The following is a 23,369-nucleotide window of genomic DNA, read 5'->3' as shown; positions in this document are numbered from 1 at the left end:
TTTTAAAAATGACAAAAAGGCAAAAAAAAAAAAAAAAAAAAAAAAAAAAAAAAGAAAAGAAAAAAACAGATAAAACTATTACAAATTTGTCTTTAACTACAAAAGGAAAATTTAAACAATTTGAACATAGCCAGATTTACCAGTTGAAATGTAGTCAAACTGGTTTGCTTGCCTTCACCTGTGAAAGACCTTGGCTCTCTCCTCACTTCTGGTCTTTCTGAGTCTTGGCATTTTCTCTTTAACCTAGCCCTTATTAATAAGTCTACAGCCAAAAAGGCCTATAATGTCTGTAATGATTTTTTCTAATAGTCCTCTGTCTTTCTATCTATACTGGTTTAATACATTAGCCTATTTATATTTATATATATATATATATATATATATATATATACTTAATATATTAGCCTCAATTTTAAAGCCTATGAAATGTGTTAAGTTTAGGCAATAAATCAATAATCTTTAAGAAGCTGAAAATCTGCAGTTGTTCAAAAGTAAGAATACAGATATGTCTCTAAAAATGCACATTTTGGTGGTTTTTTAAATAAGAGTTTTGATATCAGTCATATAAATACCCTAATAAAGCTTTGTTCTTGCTCCAGTAGCATCAATAATCCCAGAATGCTTTGAGAATAGTTCTTCTCAGGAGAGCAAATATTTCAAGATCAGTTCTTTCTGAACACAGATAAGGAATTCTGATTGTGATACTTGCCTCAAGAGACAAAGTATTATAGATTATGTTGGACTTAACCTGTGTATAGCATAAGGTTTTATAAGCCTTTCATTTTAGGAATATAAACATTCCTTAATTCACTGAGACACTATGAGAGCATAAAAGACAAATTTCTGAACAAAATCCTGGTCTGGCCTAGGACAAGAGCAAATTTCTGAATCACAGCATTGGAGCAATGCTGCAATTTCACTTTTGGATTCCTTGCTACAAATGCCTTCTCTAATGAGTGTTGAAACACATTAAGACAAAAATATCTGGTTATACATGGTCAAGTTATACGTGTCTAGTTATTACTAGCTTTTTACACAAAGGATAATCCTTGACTGCTTAAATATACCATAATTCTTTGTACATATAACTAAGAAAAAAATTAACATATAGTACTTATTACTGTACTAAGTCCCCCCTTACTGAGGCTTATTTGTAATTTCTCTGCATTTTTTGAATGATTCATTGCTTTTTCATGCATAGCCTTTATTATTTTTTACTAATTGAAAATAAATAATTTCTAAATTGAAAGAAGATTAAACATTAATTAGTAAGTGTTAAAACAGTAAGTTATAGTGATAAGAGAACCAAAATTATTTTCTGAGAAACATTCTAAACTAATAAAATCCACCCTGACATAATGGGTATCCGTGAGACAGAGACAAATTTTATCATGTCTTTTATCATGTCTCTCTCATATGGCTTTTACTTGAATTAACCCATGACAGATGCTGTTTGTTCATCTATTCACTTAATGCTGAACTTTCCCCACTTCATACATCCTGCTCCACCCAGGAGTCTTTCATAATGGCTCTGATTTATTCTTCTTGGCTTTTTCCAAGTGACACCATTATTTGGGATGCAGGTAAACTTATCCATAAAACTTCAGTGAGCTATTTCTTTGTGGCTTAATACCATGAAATAGGCACATATTAAATATCCTTCCCAGTGGTTTCCAAATGGATACTCTTCACATGTTAAAAACATTGGTGATGTACAGCAGTGGATCTCCACAATGCTCAACTGCTAGGAGAGAAAAGCAGTCTGTCTTCTCCAAAATCTGACTGGTTGGTTGTAAGAACATTGGAGTCTGGAGTCACCAGGGATCAGACAGCTCCAGAGATCATACCTACCAAAAAATATTGTCTCAAGTTTAGGTTATGCAGCTATAGAGAGTACAGGACTGCATTGTTGAAGCTTCCTTCAAATTCCCAAAAGCTGCTGTTTTCCAGATATTTTAAGTCCTAGCCTTGATGGGTTTTTTCTGGTATCATATTTGATTCTGAAGTAAAAATAGAATATAATATCTGCCACATGGATTTCTATTTTGAGCACATTTTCCTAGCCATGATGGGTTTTTTCTGGTATCATATTTGATTCTGAAGTAAAAATAGAATATAATATCTGCCACATGGATTTCTATTTTGAGCACATTTTCCGTATTTTGTATACTTTTCTAGGGTTATTGGAATTAAAATGCATATTTTTAGAGGTGTAATAGAAAAAGGCAGAAATTTCACCTATTAAGACCTCAAATGTGATTTCCTAAACAGTTTGATGTTCAGCAGTATCTAAGTGTGTTTCAGCTAATAAAGAAGTTTCAAAGACCACAATCTGATGCCAGCTGTCACTCAGTCTCCATTACCACATTTTGTATATAGCTGAAGATTTTGGGGACGTATACATTTTTCTCCAAATAAAAACATTTGTAACATGCAATATGTTTGGGTATAACCATTAAATCTGTAGTGGAGAGTGCAGTAGTTTTAGAACTCCCACGTTATTTTAACAGCATTTTTGGCATTCTGCAATCAGTAATGTGTTATAACAGTAAAAAGGATTTACAACCTGAAAGATCAGTGAAAGATGTTCACACCCCCTACTTATGGCATGTAACTGGGTGAAGCTGCCTTTTTTTACTGACTGTACTAGAGCTTGGATTCTCTGGTTTTGGTCCCGTGAATCACAGAAATGCCTGACGACTACTAAGTCAATAGTAAATGGTGTGAATGTTCTCTGAACTCTTCTTGTGGTATCCTTGAAACTCCCAGTAGTAAAAATGCCTTCAGAAATCAAGCAGCAGTGTAAAATTTCCAGTACAACTCAAACAAATAAATCACAGTCCTTCTGTCTTTACAGTTAAAACCCAGGCTCTCAACAATGGTTCCACTGTACTCTCTGAAGACAGCAAAAGATTATGAGATACGAATCCGATCAAGACAGCGAACTTCTGAAAAATTTGGGGAGTTCAGTGAAATCCTCTATGTATCATTTTCTCAAATTGGCATTGGATGTGATCATTGTACAGAAGGTAAATTAGCAAAGCATTTTTATAGCTGTGATTCTTGTCTTTTTGGTGGATGGGTTGAAACCACAGTATTATGTGGTTGAATGCATAGATATTCCAGCCTGAGAATCATTGGGAGAGATTGAGAATGTTCAAGTTCCATATATAAGTTCAGAAACTCAGCAAGACTGTTTCACAGATCATCAGAGAGCAAGAATACAAATAGCTTTAAGATCAGAAGTAACTGCTACTGCACATCTCATAGAGTCTAAACCAGAATTAAATCTCATATTTCATCATCTAAAATGAGCACTTCAGTTGGGAAGAGAAGAATTGTGATTTCTTGTAATACTATTGGTTAAGTTTTTTTCTAGAATTCTGTGCTTTTCTAATCATCCTGATACACTGTCAAGGGCAGTGAGTATTTTTCTCATTCTTGCTTATGACTGGTACTCATTTTCAAGTGCTGTTAAAGACAGAAGAAAAATCAGCCATTGAGAATCACATTTTTTTCTATTGAAGGAATGAGATAGTGCCTTTTCCAGAAGTGTTCTCAAGTCTGAGTTACTAAATTAAGTCTTCAAAATATGAGGTCTTTAGCAAGTAATTTTAATAAGCTTCTTCACATCATTTCCCAGGTTATTAGTGAAGGTGTTTTATAAAACAATCTGTAACTCTTATCTTTCAAAAATCTGCCTAGATTCTCCTTTTAGTTCTTCCTATTATTAGTTCTCATTCTAATTTATAGGAACAGTTAATGTTCTGTACATGTGGCATTTTTTTATTGACCTTATCCAAAATTAGGTGGTCATGGTTTTCATATGAATAAAATACTTGGAAAGTCTAAGGCCATCCTAAGGCCAGTTTTTTTCAGTCACTGCAACTCAGATTCTCCAAGGTGATCCTAATCCACACACCTCACACAGCAGCAGTGAGCTGACTTGATTGAGAATTTGTTTTTGCTTCTTTTGTATGTCACTTTCAGGAACACTGAATTAAACTTTAGATACCTTTCATGTATTAATAATTTAAAGTCTTCTAATGCAATATTCTAACTTCTTGAAGGATCTGCACATTTGCTGGTCTCACTGATGTGACAATGAGTTACTCAAATAGAGACCTATTTAACACGGACATATCCACATAGGACTTTATTGATACCTGAAAGCATGTCTTGTCAAAATCTGAGCTGGGAACACAGGGCTCAAACTTGTACCTGAATTTTTTGTTTTGTTTTTTCTCTGAAAGGTCATTTTTTTATCATATATAGAGTTCTAAAGCTTTCTGTCCAGTGTTCCTTGGCCAAAAAAAAAAAGAGTGAAATTTCTGTAGGAAATTTTAAATTATGAAAAAATGAGAAAAATCTAAGACTAAAGCTAGAAAAAAAAATCTCTATACTTTGTAATTTGCAATGTAATATTAAGAATAAAGGAATTGCTAGTATTTAAGAGATAAAACCTTTCATTTATCAGCATTGTTCTTCATTTCTACTAAATTACATTTCTCAGTTTCTAAATTCTTTGTAGCCACCTGCAAGGTAAATAAAAGGGGCTTTGTTTTTCAGTTGATTGCGTTGGTTCACAAAACAATTAATGTTCAACCTTTAGAAAGAGAAGTGGTATGTTTTTTGACACCACCATACCTTAGTTTTTGTGAGAGAAAAATAGTTTGCTTGTGATTTTGTGTGCTATTAGTTATGTTCTCTCAGCCTAAATTCATTCAACTGAATGAACAAGTATTAGCATGGTCTGTGGTATTATATATCTGCAGGACACCTGATACCATGTTCCAAGCAGGCAGAATGTTCCTCATGGCTGGTTTTGCTATAGACATTATCTTTATTAGAATCTTGTTTAGATTTATGAAATCAGCTAAACCTTGCTGGTTTAGCAAGGAGTCTCTGTGGACTTGTAAATGCATGGAAACTGCTGAGACCAAAAGCTGCCATGGATTAGGAATGATACTTCCCAATTCAGTGCCGTGACTGAGGCTCTCCCAAACCACACCCTGCTCACTCAGTCCCTCTTCCCCTTTCTGCTCCACTGGGAAGGAGTTGAGAACTGATAACACAAAAAGTGAAGATCATGTGTCGAGATACGAGCGGTTTACTGGAAATAGCAATGAGATAAGAAAACAAACAGTAAAAGCAGCAATATTAATAGCAAAAGTATACAAAAGAGAGGGTGGTTCACACTCTCTGAGTGAGAGATGCTCACTGCAGAGACAAGCAATGTCAGACAATGCCATGACATTTTTCAACCAGAAGTCACACCCTTTTTCTTGGAAGGCAGGGAGTCCCTTTGTCCACCCCTGACCACGACTGAGGGGGTGTCCAAGAACCTCCAAGTGCTGGCCAGAACTAGGACAAAAACACATTCTGAACACAGAACTTTCACATTTAAGTAACAAAATTTTTCATCAGTTTTTACCACTTTGGAATCCTCAGGTGGTAGAAGACAAGGCTGCAGTTAAAGATACAACAGAGATGAAGATTCCTGCTTATATGTTCATGTTTTGTTGTTTCAGAAGTTGAGTTTCCGTGGTTCTTAGTTGTTGTCTTTGGAGTGTGTGGGCTGGCTGTAACAGTGATCTCAATCATGCTGTCTAAACAACCAAGGTAGAGACTTTTTATTTGTTGGATTTTATGTACCTCTAGCTTAAAAAAAAAAAAAAAAATTGTTTCAAATTTGGGGGACAAGGAACCATTTTGAGCATTTTTGTCTATTTTTGTAAATTACACATAACTGGGCTTAGTATATATGGGGCCTTCAGCATGAGGAATGTGATTATCTTGATCTTCTTCTTCTTTCACTGCAGTACATTTTATTCTGCAGAACTTACGTGATTGATTTACTTATGCTTTGAAGGGGGCTGGTTTTTTAGTTCACTCAAATTTTGAACACACTCTTTTTTATTCATATGCTGTTCAAAAGTTTCATACAAACCTGTGTCTGTGTATTTGACTTTGTTCTTAGACCATGCCACTAAACTCTACTTCTTGAAGCCAAGGGAAAGAGATTGAGTCGTAAGGCAATATTTGGTCTCTTGGTGGATAAATTGCAGTTCCTGTAGATAACAGAACTAAATGAAACTAAGCACAGAATTGCATTGATTGTAAAAATTATAAAATGATGTCATATACAAAAATGAAAGAATGAAACATACATAAAAATAGCAGGTCTTAAAATTAATTAACCTCTAATACGTGTTTTCGGGGATAGGTTTTGGCAGAATTCAACCTGGATATCGTATCAGTACTGTTGTACACTATGGAGCAACACTATGGTCAAGACTCAGTGCACACATGCGTGTTGTCAATGTCTTGTGTATACACTTTGAAAATGAACACTGAGTCGTTTTGTACATACCAAAAAATGGTGAAATTTCATTTTACATACTGAAATTAAAACAATATGGTGCATTTGGAGCAGATCTAAAAAAAAATATTTTTCTCATTAAGCAGTAATTTTTTATTTAGGCAAGCTCTATGCTTTGACAGAGTTTAATTTCAGGAAGCCATTCCCTACAGTAGCATCCCAATCCCAGATTTAAGAGCAAGGTTGCTGATACAATTAATGACAAAAGCTTGATGTGTCAGAATGGAGCTATGTGCATGTAGCACCAGAGGATAAGGTCAGCGCACTGAACAACAGGTGGCTTAGTCTCAGAAAATCCTCAAGTCTGGAGGATATCTCTGATCAGAGTTTATAAATATCTTCCATGCTAATCATGAATGCTGGAAGAAGCTTTTCTCTACTGAGGACCTCATATGGAAAGTTCTTCTGGACTGCAGTGTGTACCTTTTCCTTCAAACGCAAGCATTTAGTGGTGAAATGGCAATGCATTTTGCAGAGAAGCAGCCTGCATAGGTTTTCCATAATGCAAAATATCCAGGCTTGGTTTCCTCCTGATTCTGAAAGATAGCAATTCATATTTTCCTCAGTTATGATCTCACAGGCTCTGAACGAGTCTCTGTAGGACAGATGCCATAGGTTTAGGTCATTAGAGTTGAGAGATGAAAGCTTGAATTATGCTGGGTTAAGAAAGGAGCAGAGCACTGTTCTCCCTCCCAAATGTCGTCTCCAGGCAGTGAGTGGTAAAATTCTTTGTCTGTTTCATTAGAAGCAATGCCCAGTCCTGTCAGAATACCTGATTTGTAGATTCAACTATAAAGCACAAATCCTAACCCTGAGAGCCCAACTAGTTTACACTGCCTCTCCAGAGATTAGGTGGAAAATTACTGGATTTCTGGCTCTCACTAGGCTTTCTGTGCAGAACACTGAGGATCTGCTCAAAACCAGAAACATCTGAGGAATTTGGGCATGCCATGGTTAAGCCAAAGGTGCCTAAATTTCTCTCTAGGCACTCTTTAAGGCATCTGTGACCCTCTCTGGACTCACCAACGTCCCTAAAAAAGCAGCAAAACTAATATCTGGATTTGTATTTGCCATTTTCCACACCTTACCTTCTAAAATAGGCAATTAACCCAGTATAAAGAGAATTTTGATTTTTCCTTTTGTTTGTCTGTTTGAAAAAGAAGCAGAGAGGTAACATGGAGAAGACAGGCATGATCAGCAACTGTTGGATTATGATTAAGGGAAAATCATCCTTCTGTTAGAATTGGGGGGGCAGAGGGAGTGGTTTAGTTTGGAGGGGTTTTTTGGTCCCCAAAAAAATTAGGAATGCACTTTATGAAGGATTAGAATAATATGTATTTCCACAGCCTGCAAATGCCCAAGCAAGTTACTAGACCTTTCTCCACAAGGGTAAACTCTTGCCTTAGTTATATATTATTTGTTGCACTAATAATTTAAGAAGCAGAACTGTCATAGAGACAGCAAAATACTGGCCTAAATTTTTGCAGATGTTTTTAAGTTTTATTTATTAGTTCTAAACTAATTCACTCTTTCCACCAATTCCCATTTTCTGTTCCCCTATTTAAATTTATTGGGCATATGCAAGGCTACTGTGTCCCTGAAAAAATATTTGGAAAGGTCACCACATACTGAGGTTTGTATCAGGTTGCATTGCAAAGTATGTAAAAAGGGAATGTATTTACAGAGCTCTAGGAATTTACTCTCTTTCTATACAGCATTGAATTGTCAAAGACCAGACTCCAAAATGGATTCCCACATAAATTTAAGTGATTTCAAAAAGGAATTAGTTTCTTAATTTGCAATGAGAGAAAATATTCAAATATTCAAATAGAGTATTTGAAATTTCGTTTTCAAACATTTAAGTTTTGAAGTAGTTCAATATAAATGCAATGTAAGCCTGTCTTCTTTCTAACTTCCTCAAAAAAGACCAATGTCAATTAAAAACCTTTTTTTTTTTCAGGTTAAAAATGCTTATTTTTCCTCCTGTGCCAGTTCCAAAGATTAAGGGGATTGACCCAGATCTTTTGAAGGTAATATTGAACTCTAAAATCTACAGTGAGAATCTTGGTGGTAGTAGTAGCAGATGACAATTGTTGTCCCAGGCAGAAAAATTTTGTAGAAAAAAATTCTAACATTTCTGGAGTTGCCATAGAATTAATTTGCATAAAATAATTTTGAATCCCTTTGCAATTATTACATAACTACAGTCATCTTTACATAAGTCAACATTATAAAAAGGACAAGCATTTCTATTACTTCCTTTATAAAATTATTTTTTATTTGCTTTGTAGAAAGGAAAGCTAGATGAAGTGAATTCCATCTTAGCCTGCCATGACAACTACAAGACAGAGCTATACAGTGATGACTTGTGGGTCGAGTTTATTGAGTTGGACATAGAAGACCCTGATGAAAAGAACAGAGCCTCAGACACTGACAGGCTCCTGAGTGAAGATCATCTGAAATCTCACAGTTCCTTGGGAGCGAAGGATGATGATTCCGGACGGGCCAGTTGTTGTGAACCAGATATTCCAGAGACAGACTTCAGCGCAAGCGACACGTGTGATGCCACCTCTGATAGTGGTCAGTTCAAAAAGGCTGCTGAAAAAGAAGAAGATCTCTTGTGCCTTGACAGACAAGATAATGAGTCACTTCCAAGCCTTGCCAACACAGACCTGCAACGCCAGCATAGAAATACTCAGTCTGAAAACAGCCACTTGTGGGCACCCTTTGGAGACAGCGTTGATCCACCCCGTCCGTCAGCGCATACCCAGATAAGCAACCAGAATTCACTGGCAAGTACTGACTTTTATGCTCAAGTGAGTGATATTACTCCAGCAGGCAGGGTTGTACTTTCACCAGGGCAGAAATCCAAGCTGGGGAGAGCACAGCGTGAAGGCTGCACAGAACAAAACTTCACCATGGACAACACCTATTTCTGTGAGGCAGATGTGAAAAAATGCATTGCTGTGACTTCCCACGAAGAGAATGAGCCACGTGTTCAGGAACGAGGCTATAATGAAGACGGTTACTTCACCACAGAGAGCCTTACCACTACTGTTGCCAATCTTGGAGCTTCAACAGCAGCACCCCCAAGTTCAGAGATGCCTGTGGCAGACTATACGTCGATCCACATCGTTCAGTCTCCACAAGGCCTTGTGCTCAATGCCACCGCACTGCCGGTGCCAGACAAGGAATTCAACGTGTCTTGTGGCTATGTGAGCACAGACCAGCTGAATAAGATCATGCCATAGCTCTTTTTTTCACTAGGTGTGTGTAGTGTTTGACAGCAAAGAGTCAGCTTTGGGCTTGTATGCTGAAACCAAAATGAAGTCTAAAAGTTTTTTGTGGTTCCTATAATTTTATCTGAAATGTTGCAGCGTAAAATATACATCAAAATATTCCTATTGTGTTCTGTAAATATTATCTATGAATTTGTCTTGAGGCTGTTTTGTCTTGTTCTTGTGGGTGTTGATTTTTGTGAAATTAAACATTGAAATTACTGTTTAATGTACAGTAAATTGTGCATTTTGATAAAGCTAAAAATCAGGTGGTTTAAAGTGTAAGAATTTAGAAAAAACTGCTGTTGGCAGAGATCTTTATATCAATAGTTGGGAACTGATCATATAGGTGAAAACACAAAAGTAGCTTGACTAAATAACACATCTATTTTGATTTATATAAATTGGTAAAATATATTTTAATACTTTGGTCATAAAACCATAAATGTTTTTCTATTACACCAAATATTGTAGTTCTATTATGGTGACCCATTTAAGTAATGTAATTGCTGCAGTCCTAAAAAGGAGTTTTCTGTTTTTTAAAATTTAGTTCACAGCTAAAAGAAAAAATAGGTTTTTACAGAGCCATTTTATACCTTCAGAGAAAACTATATAAAGATTTTGGAATATTGTAGGAACTTAAAAGTAACTGATTCTATTACTTTCTTACGGTAACTATTATAGAAATATACATGCAATTTAAAGTTCTATGTAAAATTTTAAAATATACAGCATACTTGAGCAAATTATTCTGTTCCTCATCAGATTCTAGTTAATGCTAATAATAATACACTTTTTATAAACAAAATCTTGTTGACCACAGTATTAAACACTGTGCAACTAAATTTTCACTGAATATTTTTGAGAACACGTGAATAAGCTCTGATAACTTAGCAGCATAGTATCTTCATATTTGACCAACTTCTGAAGCCCTTCCAGAGCCAAAGGTATCATTATTACATTTACTAGTCTGTGCCACATAAAGTCTGTATTTAAAAAAAAATAAATTAAGGACTTCAGAAGTTAGCCAGGAGTTAATTTTTAAATATATACCAGGATTAAAATACTTCAGTGGAACAAGGGGATCAAGTGCAGTATTGGTCAAACGTGGTTTTCGTTTTTGCAGCCTAACAGCATCTCCTCTGACCGTGTTAGGCGGACTTTCAGAAGGAAAGGAGAGAAAACTCAGTGGGGAAGCTCTCTTTGTTCTTGCATATGTTAAGAACCTGACAGAGCTTTGCAATTAACTCTTATTGTTTCAGAAGTTACCTTCTTAGGCCATGGTTTCATCACAGCAGGGTTCTTCTTAGAAGGCAAATAGGAACATTCATTTCTTTACTCTGACCTGAACAGAAATGTATGATGTGCAGCAAATTCAGGTCTTGCTTATGATGTCTCAGACTGAACTCACTGATGCTCTTTTTGTGACCAAGTGCTACACAACTGGGCCCAACTATGGGTGGGATTTTTAAGTTTAGCACGTACTTTATGGTAAATGTGCATTAGATATTCTGCTAATTTGCTGCTATAATTTTCTAACAGCTGCATTATTTAGTTTCATATAAAATTTCATAGATGATAGACACTAATGTAAGTAATGCCTATGTGTGTGTTTGAAAGAAGTTTCTTACTCTGTTTCTATTGCCAGAAATAGTTAAATACCTCAGTCAAACTCAGAATGTCATTTTGGTACTTTACTGGTCACACAAGCCATGATATGCCGGTCAGAAGATGTGTCTTTCTGTTTCTATTTAACTTTCTCTATGTTAGTGTTTTGTTTGTTTTTCTCAAAGTTTAATAAATGTATTTGTCTTTGATCTGTCTGGACACAATGTGGTTATTTGCAGATGATTATTTTTTTAAATGGAAAGTACAGATTTTATTAGAAGAAATAAAATATTTCTCATAGAATAAAGCATAAAGCCACTTTCCTTAGAATAGAAACAATGCCTTATGTGATCAATGTTTTCACTAATGGATGAGTATGAAGACATAAGACATACTGCCCCCAGAGCTGGCCAATATATGTTGCCAGTTTAGCTGACCCATTTACATGCTGCTGGAACATCCTGTGATGGGCAGGCTAGTCCCAGCCTATACTGGTGCATGGGTTTATTCTTCCCCAGCAGCAGGACCCTGCAAATTTGCCTTTGTGGAACTTCCTGACGTTCCTCTCCACACAACTCTCCAGCCAGTCCAGGTCTCACACAGCCTCCTGGAGCATCAGCCACTACTCCCAGCCCTGTGCCATCCTCAGACTTGTCCCTTCATCCCATGTGCTTTCATCCAGGTCACTTGATCAATAAGCTGAACAAGACGGACCCAGTACTGAGCCCTCGGGAGCACAGCTGACTACAGACCTCCAACTGCACTCTGCCCTGCTGATCACAACCCTCTGAGCTCTGCCAGTCAATTCTCAACCCACCTCATTGTCCACCCATCAACCCATCATGCTTCCTGAGCTTCTTGTGACGATGTTAGGGGAGATAGTGTTAAAGAATCTTGCAGAAATCCAGGTAGACAACATCCACTGCTCTCCCTTCATCTACCCAGCCAAACGTTACATATTAGAAGGCTTTTTTATTCCCTATGCTGCATGCATTGTTCTACAAGAACTCCAGGGAGGTAACTGGGCATGCAGGTCTCCCAGGAGGGGTGCAGGCCCCACAAATTACCACAGCCACACACACACCCACCCTCCTTGAGGTGGTTGACCTATTGGTTTTTACCTTTGAAGGCAGCTAGGGAACATTTGTCACTGCTCTGGTTGACCTGGTCTATTTCCTAATTGGATGGAATGGTGTGAGCATTGCCATTTTGGATCCCACTCCCAAAGTCCTTCACTTTAAAGCCTGTCTCAAACACATTGGCCAGCCTGCATGTAAACAGCCTGCTCATGTTCCCTTTCTTAGAATGACACTTTGTTAATAGATTACCTTGCACAGTTTAATCTGTTCTAGTATCTCTATTCAGAAACCGTGTTGGTTCTCAAAAGCAAGGACTGAAGTTGCTCTGCTGCCTGTCTGTTGGTGTCAGTAAGAAGTCACCTCAGAAAAGTTTGGATTTGGACCTCTTTTTATGCATCAAAGAAAATGTAAATTTCCAAGGCTTAGTGTTACAAGAAACTGGAAAAAGCATCATCTATACCAGTTTCCATTAAGATAAGAAATAATTTTGTCAAACATAATGACTTACACTCAATGTAATGACTTACAATTCTTTACTACTTAGGGTGAAATATTTTCTCACAGGGAGTGAGATCAGCAGATTATGAGAGCTGTTCAGTCTGAGTGAAAATTATCATTATAAAAGGTATCTTTTCTGTTTAAAAATGAAATATTAAAGAATGAATTGAGTGCTCTTTAGACCTGCCATAATTTTAGAAGTCATTTGATTTAATGATGGCAGACTCTATTGGGAACACTTTACTCTCATTTACAGTTTAGTATATTTAATTACATATGCATCAGCATAGTTGTATGAATAAGAAGTAATCCTCTGGTTCAAAGAAAAACTTCAAACCGTATGACATTTAGCCACAGGCAACTTTCTTTCTTTTGAGATTTGTTCAGGGGCTTATTATAGATAAAAACAGGAATGCCTGATGCAGACTACCTGATCTGAGAGGAAAAGGGAGAAAAAAGAGAAAAAAGACATCCTGGCCCGTATCAGGGACAGTGTGGCCAGCAGGAGCAGGGAAGTCATTCGGCCCCAGTACTCGGCACTGGTGAGGTCACACCTTGAGTGCTGTGTCCAGTTCTGGCCCCTCAGTTTGGGAAGGACCTTGAGATGCTGGAGCACATCCAGAGGAGGCAACGAGGCTGATGAGGGGCTGGGAACACAAACCCTGTGAGAAACCACTGAGGGAGCTGGGGGTGTTTAGCCTGGAGAAAAGGAGACTCAGGGGTGACCTTATCACTCTCTTCAACTCCCTGAAAGGTGGTTAGTCAGGTGGGGCTTGGTCTCTTTCTCCAGGCAGCAACTGACAGAACCACAGGACAGAGTCTTAAGCAGTGCCAAGGGAAATACAGGTTGGATATTAGGAAAAAAGTTTTTTTCATATAAAGAGTCATAAAGTTCTGGAATTGCCTGCCCAGGGAGGTGGTGGAGTCATCAGCCCTGGATGTGTGTAAAAAAAGACTGGATGTGACACTGGGTGCCATGCTTTAGTTGAGGTGTTAAGGTATGGGTTGCGCTTGATGATCTTTAAGGTCTCTTCCCGCCTAGATATTCTGTGAATTCTGTGGAAATGTTTGAAGCATGATACTGTTTTTATGACAGAAGAAATACAAACTTGGGTGGCGGGAAAAGAAGTAAAGACTACAGAATCTGTTTTGCAATACCAATTTTTCAGTTTAACTCAGAATATCTATTTCACCAAGATGATGGAATTGGTAAGAATTTAACCAGCTTTTATAATCAATTGACTGTGAGGAGATACAAGTGGATATAGTTCTCTCTTGGAACTGACTCTGTCTAAATGTAATTTAGCAGTACAAATTCTTCTCTCTGGCTAATCATTATTAATTGCATACACAGTCAGTGCTTTAACTACCATAGAAACCATGCCCTCAGGCCACAGAGAAGCAAGATGTAGTCCAAATCTATTTCTGTGATTAGTATACTACTTAAACACTGGCATAAATGTATTGAGCAAGTGCTTCCTTACCTTCTCTAATCAGGGCCATTAGAGTAGGTAACATTCAGAAGCAGAAGAGAAACTGTACCAGTGGTGTCAGAGAAACAGACACAGCAGAGCAGCTGCCAGCAGTCAGCATGATAAGCAGATGCAGTTATTAAAATCGATGCATCTAGTAAACTGGCACACTGTTTGACAGGTTTAATTTTTTTATCACTACAGTATTTGGTATTTCTTTTGCATAATATAAGCTTCTTTACCCTAATATATGAAAATTAGCTAACTAATGATACATTAGCTTCCTGCAATTAGTCTGAGAAAGCAGATCATCCCACATCATGTGGTAATTTGTGAGAGAACATAGGTGAACTCCCCTCCTTGGAACTAGGAGAAATAAAAGTCTGCAGAAGGCTTATTAGGAGTAAAAGCAAAATTCATGAGCTTATGCTTACAACTTTCTATAGCTCCCCATCACAATGCTACAAATGATTGTACCACTACTGTCCCTGGTCTGCTTTTGAGCTCAAACTGAAGTTCCAGAACACCTGAGACCTACACATGCCAGGAAACTGATTTTTTTTTTTTTTTTTTTTTTTTTTTTTTTTTTTTTTTTTTAGTAGTAACTTCAACAGATTTTTCTTTTTAATATATATTATATTTAATATATAGTATTTCCCTTGAATACAAAACCTTACAATATTATACTAGAAAGACATAAAACTATAGAATAATACTGTGTCAAAACTTTTCAGATCTTTTTCCCAGCAGCTATCTATGTAGCATCTACAGTGCTACAGTCTAAAGTTATAGAGGAAATACCAACCTTGCCCTTCTGAATGAAAAACTCCTTCAGGAACTAATTCTGTGAGCAGCTAAATGTACTTTCCTTGGAAGAGTAAGGCTCAGGCTTGGAAATTTACTAAAGATAACGTGATTGCTAGCTAAAACTGTGGTACCAAATGAGTAGGTCCAACTCTTCTTCAACACCTGAGCACATCTGAGGTATGCTACCCAGAGATCATGATGAGCATCCTGTCCTCCACCTGTGGCCTAGCTGTGTTGGGTTCCTTAAACCAAGTTTTTAACTATGTGATGAAATTCTTTCTTTCTCGAAGCATATTTTTTGGTGGAATGAGAAAAATTTACTGGTGCCCTGAAATCCCATGAAAATTTTAAGTGACATTTTCTAAGCCAAACTACTTTCTACTGCTGGAACAATGTGCAACTCTCAAAAATCTCATGCAATTAGATTTGTAAACCTACTGTGTTTGAAGATGCAAAATTTTACTTAGTTAGGTTTCATACACTTCGTAGTCACAGTCAGATACCAAGAACAGACAAGCCAAAGAATGACCTATTTTATTAAAAGCTCCAGGGACACATGGTGTCTTGGTTTTATAGTAAAAATAATGGCAAAATTGTGTCACTTTCTTTTGGAAGTGGTTAGTATTAGCTGATCTCTACCAATAACCAATCGATCAATTGCAACAACCTTCTCAACTTACTTTGTTGAGGAATGTATTAAATGACTATTTAGAAGCAAAATGCATGCTTTCAGCTTGTCACTGAAATTGAGCACTATCATAAACAAAAATACAATAGACACACATATGTCTTTACAAGTTACATTCCTGGTTCCACATGGAATGATGTAGTAAATTATGCACAAGGCACAACTATTCCTTTCTCACAAGACTGCCCCCAGCTGTTTAACTTCCATAGGAGAAGGACTAATAGTCAATGGAGAGAAAAGTAAGAAAACAAAGAAAATACCATCCAAATGGACAGCTTCAGATAGGATCAATAAGACAAGATTTGACAATTGCTGGAAAATGTACTCCCTAACAAAACATCCTCTGGTGTACTGTTAGAGTGTGGTGCTAACAGCACTGAGATCGTAGGTTTGATCCCCATATGGAGCATTCATTTTAGAGTTGGTGATCCTTCTGGGTCTCTTCCACCTCAGAATATTCTGTGATTTCAGAGAAATGTATTTCAGATAATATGCTCCTTGCCAGATGTTTGCATGGTTTAAACACTCACTACCAATCTGGTTTTTTAGGTGTACAAGAAAACTAGGTCAGAAATTCAACATTACTTTAAAAGTACAAGAGATCCAGAATTACAAATAAATTGTAAGGACATAATTGTTACATTTGTGCTTAAAATTGAAATTATAACAGTTTGACCCATCAGCATATAACAAAAAGATAAATCCAATGTGGATGGGAAAGCGCAGAAATATATGTGAGATTACTTAGAAAGCCAGGAAGCAACACAATTACTTCTCTTGAGCTTCATTCTTCTTTCTCTATTATTCTTCATCTCTGAGATTCATCAGTCATCTTTGTCATATTGTATTTAAAGTGAACAGAATATTTGTTAAATGCTTCCAAGAAAAGACTAGGAGTTTTTGTAGGCTTGCACCATGGCTTGCAGGATAGAGTTTTGACATAGTTGGAATGCAGACATGGATGCAGTATAAACAGTAAATAGTAATTTGCAAAGTGAAAATCTTCTGAGGATAAAATTATACTTATAACTTCAAGATTTTCAGTAAGATCAAGAATCTGGTTTTGCATAATTGCATTCTCTATGGAAGTGGCTCCAAATGGATGACATTGATACAATCTAATGAAGAATACTTGACTACTGAAGAACTCAGGGCACAAGAATAACTGAATATAGATAGACACTCTCTTCCTGTAGCATAAATTAAACTTTTATTTTAATGTAGTTGAATTATTTAGTCCAGGTATTCAATTTCTGTTTTGCTAGAGATACATACACATCCAGAGAAGCTGTGACTGTCCCATCCCTGGAAGTCTTTAGGGCCAGGCTGGATGGAGTTTTGAGCAACCTGACCCAGCAAAAAGTGTCCCTGGCCACACCAGGGTGGGTAGGAACTACAGTACCTTTAAGGCCCCTTCCAACCCAGGCCATTCTATGATTCTGTGATATATGAAAAATAAAATCTGTGTCAGAAAAAGAGCAACAAGCTCTGCTACAGATCAAAGCTTTCCCTCCTGCTTGGGTGATGGTTGCAACTTTTAAAACAAAAGTGTTGTTCTGACCAGCTAAATGACTGCAAAGGTCTCAGACACTAATGACGTACAAGGGGTTTTTTTCCTCTTAGAAACAGCACATACCAGTCTACACAACAAAGCACTGGAACAGGCTACCTGCATTCCATATGGCCAAGTATTTTATTATGAGTTATGCTGCAGATGAACACAGGCTATTCCAGACAAAGACCTGTAGACAGCAAGATACAGTGACCTAGTTTTCCATCTGTAGTAATTTGGGAAGTTATTTCTCAAGGCAAACCAAAGCCATTTTGCATTGAACATGTAAAACAGCTCACAAAGAAGATTGTGTGGGTTTTCACAGATTCACTGAATAATACACATTTTAGGAGATGTTATTAGTCATCTAGCTAGTGTTCACCTTGCTTTTTTTTTTTTTTTTTTTTTGATTCATATTGCATCGCAGAACATTCCTGTTAAAATTGCAAGGTATGGGATTCATATAAGGAACATTAGAAATTTACTGCTTACCAGTCTCAAGGTACAAAAAAATGAAACTTTTATTTTAATACATACCATAATCACTAATGCTAAACCTTTTTTTTCATCTACTCAAGCTATAAAGCAGAGATTAGGTCATCCTTTGACAAGCAAAAAAGACACAAGAACAGAGGAAAAAAATACTTTCTGAACAGAAATTTCTGTTCTGTTTCTGAAGAAAATAACAGCTAAAACACATGCTGAAAGAAAACGAATATTTTTTTCCCCCTTAAGACTCCCACGCCAATACTGAGGTAACAAACATGAAATCAACTTTTTTCCCGGAGGTGACTTTTATGGCTGTAGATACTGTTTTAACAGGTATATTTGCTCATAAACATAGATATATTTATTTATGTATTTATCCATTTAAATGTGTTCTACTATATTACTATACTTAATAATGTGGTAGGTTGACCCTGGCTGGATGACAGGTACCTACCAATGCTGCTCTATCACTCCCCTCTGCAACTGGACAGGGGGGAAAAAAGTGTAACAAAAGATTCATGAGTTGAAATAAAAACAGAGAGATCACTCATCAATTATCACAGGCAAAACAGACTTGACTTCAATTTATTACAAATCAAAACCAGGGCAGGATAATGAGAAACAAAACAAATCTTAAGAACACTTTCCACCCACACCTCCTTCCTTTCCCAGCTCTACTTCCTCCCCAGCAGTGCAGCAGGGAGACAAGAACGGGGGTTATGGTCACATCACCACAGGTTGTTCCTGCTGCTGCTCAGAGAGAAGAGTCTTTCCCCTGCTTCAGTGTCTCCCAGTGGGAGACACTGCCTGCTTCAGTGACTCCCCTGGGAGTCAGCTCTCCATTAACTTCTCCAGTGTCAGTCCTTCCCATGAGCCACAGTCCTTCACGAATTGCTCCAGCACGGGTTCCTTTCCATGGGGTGCAGTCCTTCAGGAACAGCTTGCTCCAGTGTGGGTCCCCCACAGGGTCATTGGTCCTACCGGCAACCCTGCCACACCATGCCAGAAGCCTGCTCCATCATAGACTTCCCACAGGGTCACAGCCTTCCTCTGGGCATCCACCTGCTCTGGCACTGACCCCCATGGGCTGCAGGGGCACAGCTGCCTCACCAGGGTGTCAGGGCTGCAGGGGAATCTGCTCCAGTGCCTGAAGCACTCCTGCCCCTCCTCCTGCACTCGCCTTGGTTTCTGCAGAGCTATTCCTCTCTCATATTCTCACTCCTCTCTTCTCTGAGCACAATCACAACTGAACAGTAACTTTTTTCCTTTATAAACACATTATTACAGAGGTGGTTCTCCTATCCCTGATGGGATTGGCCTTAGCCAGCAGTGAGTCTGCCTTGGAATCAGCTGGCACTGGTTCTGCCAGACATGGGGAAAGCTTCTGGCAGCATCTCAAAGAAGCCACTCCTGTAGCTCTCCCCACTTCTCCCCTGCTACCAAAACTTGGCCATGCAAACCCAATACAAATAAACATGTATATGTATGCATTTTATGTATATTTCTGCTTTCATTGTTTGGACAAATTTAAACATTTTGGAGAATGCAACAGAAATGGGTGCTTCTATACCAAATACCCTTTCTGACAGCTTTCACCTCCTAAACCAGAAAAACAAATCCTTTTGTCAAAAAAAATATAACATCAGACAATACACTGATGCCCCAGACACATGAGAGTACAATTTATTGCAACATCTTATTAAGCTGCTCTGCAGTCTGACACTAAAGTCAATGTGATACTCTGCTAAACACTAGTATGAGTATCTGGCAGTCCAGAGCAGGTTAAAACCTATGCTCTTCCTTCTGTGTGTTCTTCAGAAAAAGACAAAACAAATAATTTTGTAAACTGCATTGAATTTTGCAAAGTTTAACAGAATCTGACACATCCATTTGAGATGGCTAGTGTTGTAGAGAAGGACGTTAAAGACCATCAAAATGGCATGAAGATCACTAAAACACTGCTCAAGCCCATGCCTAACCACGAGATTTTAAATGTTCATAGATTGTGCTGTTTGGGAGAAACAATATGAAACAATGTCTTGTCACAGGCCTTTGGTGCAGCAGTTTCTCCTACAGGGATGCTCACAATGGCAATAAAAGGCACCAGTGTTTTCCAAATGTGTTAGAAACTCTCTGTATGTTGCAGTATGCATCATCAACTACCTGCTGATTTCCTGCCTAATACACAGTGGATATCAAACATTTTTTCAGTGACCACCAGACTCCTGAACTGCTTTGCACAAGAAATTACTGCCCTATAAAAGGACAAAAAAAAAATTAGAATGAACTCTAAATGAACTACAGATAAAAATCTCATCTTTTGGAAGCATGCAGTGTTAAACTGCTTATTTTAGCAGCAATATTTTAAAACAAAAGAATATTTGCTGACTGTTAAACCTTTTATAAGCTAATTGTTCTACCCCTGGCTTATAGACTTCATTCCATGTATTTCTGTGTCAAAATCTGTCAAATCTGTCACATCGTCTCTGCCAAAATCTATCAAATCTGTCACATTTTTCCCTCAATGTTTATTTTCAGCATTTTTGCCCAGTCTGTTCATAGTAATCACCTTCCCAGAAGTCAAATGACATATTTACATATAGGTCATTTAGCATAGCATTATTACAAATACAACATGTGGATACTGAGTAACATTTTTGTGTAATCATAAGAACTGGATTTTAGTCTTCACTTCCTGTCTTCCTGTGAACGTAATCCATACAACAATAAAACAGCTAAACAACACAAAAACCAGTCTGTGTAATATACTGTGTTTTACTGTGTGGTAAAACACTCACTACTCAAGATTTTGGTGGGGTTTTCTCTCTTTAGTAACCAACAGTGGACTTTTTTCTAGGTCTAAGAGGAACATTAATTGCTGTGATTAAAGACTTTATTAACTTTAATTACAAATTTTTTATTCTAGAAGTACCAAATCTTTTGAAAAATTTGTGCAATCTACAAGGACAACTGAAACTGTGAAAGATGTTTTGTAGAAACTGATATCTGAAGCAGGGAAAGTGAGCTAGAAAACGTGAGTAGCATGTACTGAGTTCCCTGGGTACCTCTTTCCCTATTAATATCTGTCCATGACACACTTGGCACTGTGTCCTTTCCTCACTGATATCTCAGCTGCAGACCTTCTATCCATGAAAATTATTTTTATCATTTGCCTAGGCAATGTCCCAGTGCACACAACCAACCCACAGATGTTCTGATAAAGCAGCTGCCTGCAAACAGCATGTGTGACCGTGACTGGTAGGTTGTTATTTCTCTGGGTGTTTGCAGGCACAGCTTCTGATTTGCACAGCAGACAGTTCTGATCATGGGGACAGCACCAAAAAGTATTCAAGATGTAACATCTTTCCACTCTATTACAGACAAAAACTGTTTATCTGAGAAAGCTATGGAGTATTTAGCATTTTGGACATTAAGTCCATTTATACTCTATAATCTCAGAAGGTAAGGGTGTAGGTCTCAATGTCTATGTCTTGAACATGATTAGCAGGAGTGCTGTGGAGCCAAGAAAGGACAGCTGGTAATAACACACAAGAATTGTTGGTAATCACTAAGGATTGTTGGTACTAACACAGTGTGACAAAGAGTAAGATGGGGCTGGAGAAGGGGCCATGTAGAGGCAGCGCAGCACTTTACCAGGACAAACATTGTTTCAGTTTCTGGAGCACGACCCAGCACAGCACAAACGCAGGAATGAGGCCAAGAAGTGGGCATGGACTGTAGGGGAGAACAAGACCACCAAAGACCCAGAAGCTCCCTTCCCTTCCCTTCCCTTTTATCCCTTTAGCCCCCTGCCATGTGCTTACAGTAGGTCAGGAGCTGACATGCTGTAAAACCGCTCCACACTTTTGAAGACGCCCTGACTTTTGTCGTTCCGTTCAACCACAAGCATTTATGAAGCTTGGCTACTCTCTTCTGCTTAAGGGTGAAATGTCACATACTAGAATGCAGCTTGGGCTCCAAGAAAGCAATTATAGGGCCTGTTTCTGTAAAACACCTAGGCCCACAAAGTACACTAACATCTGTCTAACGAGGACACTTCCAAGCTTTCGGGGGGAGCCCCACGGCACCTGAGGGGCGGCTGTAAACACGGGGGAGTCGGCCGAGCCCACCAGCGGCAGAGGGGGGAGCGCTCCCCCTGCAGGGCCGGCGGTGGTACGCTCCGCCGGCGGGGCGGGGTTTCCCGTGCTCCCCTCAGGTGCCTGAGGGCAGCGGCGTAGGCGGCGATCGGCGCAGCACGGGAGGCGCTGACGTGCCTGCTACTGAATAATTCCTACATTCAGTTAATATCTGTCTGTCTATCTCTCACTCTCTCTCTCTCCATATATATATGTTTCACTGCCATGTGCAGCAAAAAATCAAAAATTTATCTTTCAAAACGGGACCATCACCTACAATAGTTTCAAAAGTGATACTGGGAAAGCATGGATGGCAAGGGGTCAAAGAGACATTAAAAGAAGGTGTCACTTTTGCAGCAGTCAAACCCATGATTTAAATCTTTAATTTTTCCCCAGTGACATAAATATCGTTCAGAACAGGAGTGGGAGGTTTAACAAAAAATGCCTTTTGAAGACATAATGTGTAATAGTAATATGCACAAAAATAACAGTGATGAGTTTTCCTGCTGGAAAAAAAATACAACATTAATAATACAACATCATTTTTAATTTGCTGTTCCAGTTCAGCAGGAGTTTTGTACCCAGTGGTACTGTTGCCAAGTGCTGAGCACATCCTGTCTTCCGAGAAAACAAGTGATGCCATAGAATAAGGAAACACACAAACAAAACAGCTCAACACAGCAGCTCCCTGAATTCTATCCTCTGTCTAAATGTGGAGAGTAGAACACAGTTTTAAAAGTATAATGAAAAAAATGATGATTGACAAATATAAGATACTGCCCATAATAAGGATTGGAAAAGTCAAAGGACCAACATTCATAGCATACATTTAGATTATCAACTAACAGAATATTAATATTCTGTTTAATATTAATGGTTAATTGTTTTAAAAATTTGAGTCCTGAATACATATTTAAAACCCCAATTTGACAAATCATTGCATGGTAGTAAGTTCCAAGTTATTAAGATTACTAATTAATTAAAAAAAAAACATTAATTTAACTAAGAAGCATTACTTTTTTCAAAGTTTACTATATTCTGTTAATTTAAAACTGTTAATTTAAAAAACTGAGCTTTGGCTTATGAATTAGTTTTAGTCTCACTGAGGAAGGAGTGGGCACAAGGAAAAAATATTAAACACACAGAACCAGTATCTTACTGCTTTGTTCAAGAAGTTACATACACACAAAAGCTTGTAGATATTGAATGAGTGAGAAAATTACTCAGTTATGTAATTTTGGTTTCTGCTTAGTGTTGTGCATTTACCTATTTCTGCCTAACTGTACTGCAACTATTTCTGTCTGGAAACTCATCCAGTTTCTGGGTAGTGAACATATTTTAACTTGTGGTTCATCTCCCTGATTGCAATTTTTTTTTATT

The 23,369-nt window shown here is 37.8% G+C and overlaps 1 protein-coding gene across 3 annotated transcripts in view; it reads left to right on the top strand.

Annotated features, from left to right (window-relative positions):
• Positions 1-11,483, top strand: part of GHR (growth hormone receptor) — a 119,062-nt gene extending 107,579 nt beyond the window's left edge. For all 3 annotated transcript variants that reach the window (XM_041424567.1, XM_041424569.1, XM_041424568.1), the window contains exons 7-10: positions 2,858-3,029; positions 5,532-5,622; positions 8,343-8,412; positions 8,674-11,483. In XM_041424567.1, coding sequence (XP_041280501.1) covers positions 2,858-3,029; positions 5,532-5,622; positions 8,343-8,412; positions 8,674-9,633 — 1,293 coding nt within the window. In that variant the 3' untranslated portion in view covers positions 9,634-11,483. The remainder of the gene's footprint in view (positions 1-2,857; positions 3,030-5,531; positions 5,623-8,342; positions 8,413-8,673) is intronic.
• Positions 11,484-23,369: the final 11,886 nt, after the last annotated feature.

Source organism: Onychostruthus taczanowskii, unplaced genomic scaffold (assembly GCF_017590055.1).
Source record: "Onychostruthus taczanowskii isolate IOZ18803 unplaced genomic scaffold, ASM1759005v1 scaffold83, whole genome shotgun sequence".
NCBI classification, from domain to species: Eukaryota; Metazoa; Chordata; class Aves; order Passeriformes; family Passeridae; genus Onychostruthus; species Onychostruthus taczanowskii.
This window is presented reverse-complemented; position numbering and strand designations above follow the sequence as displayed.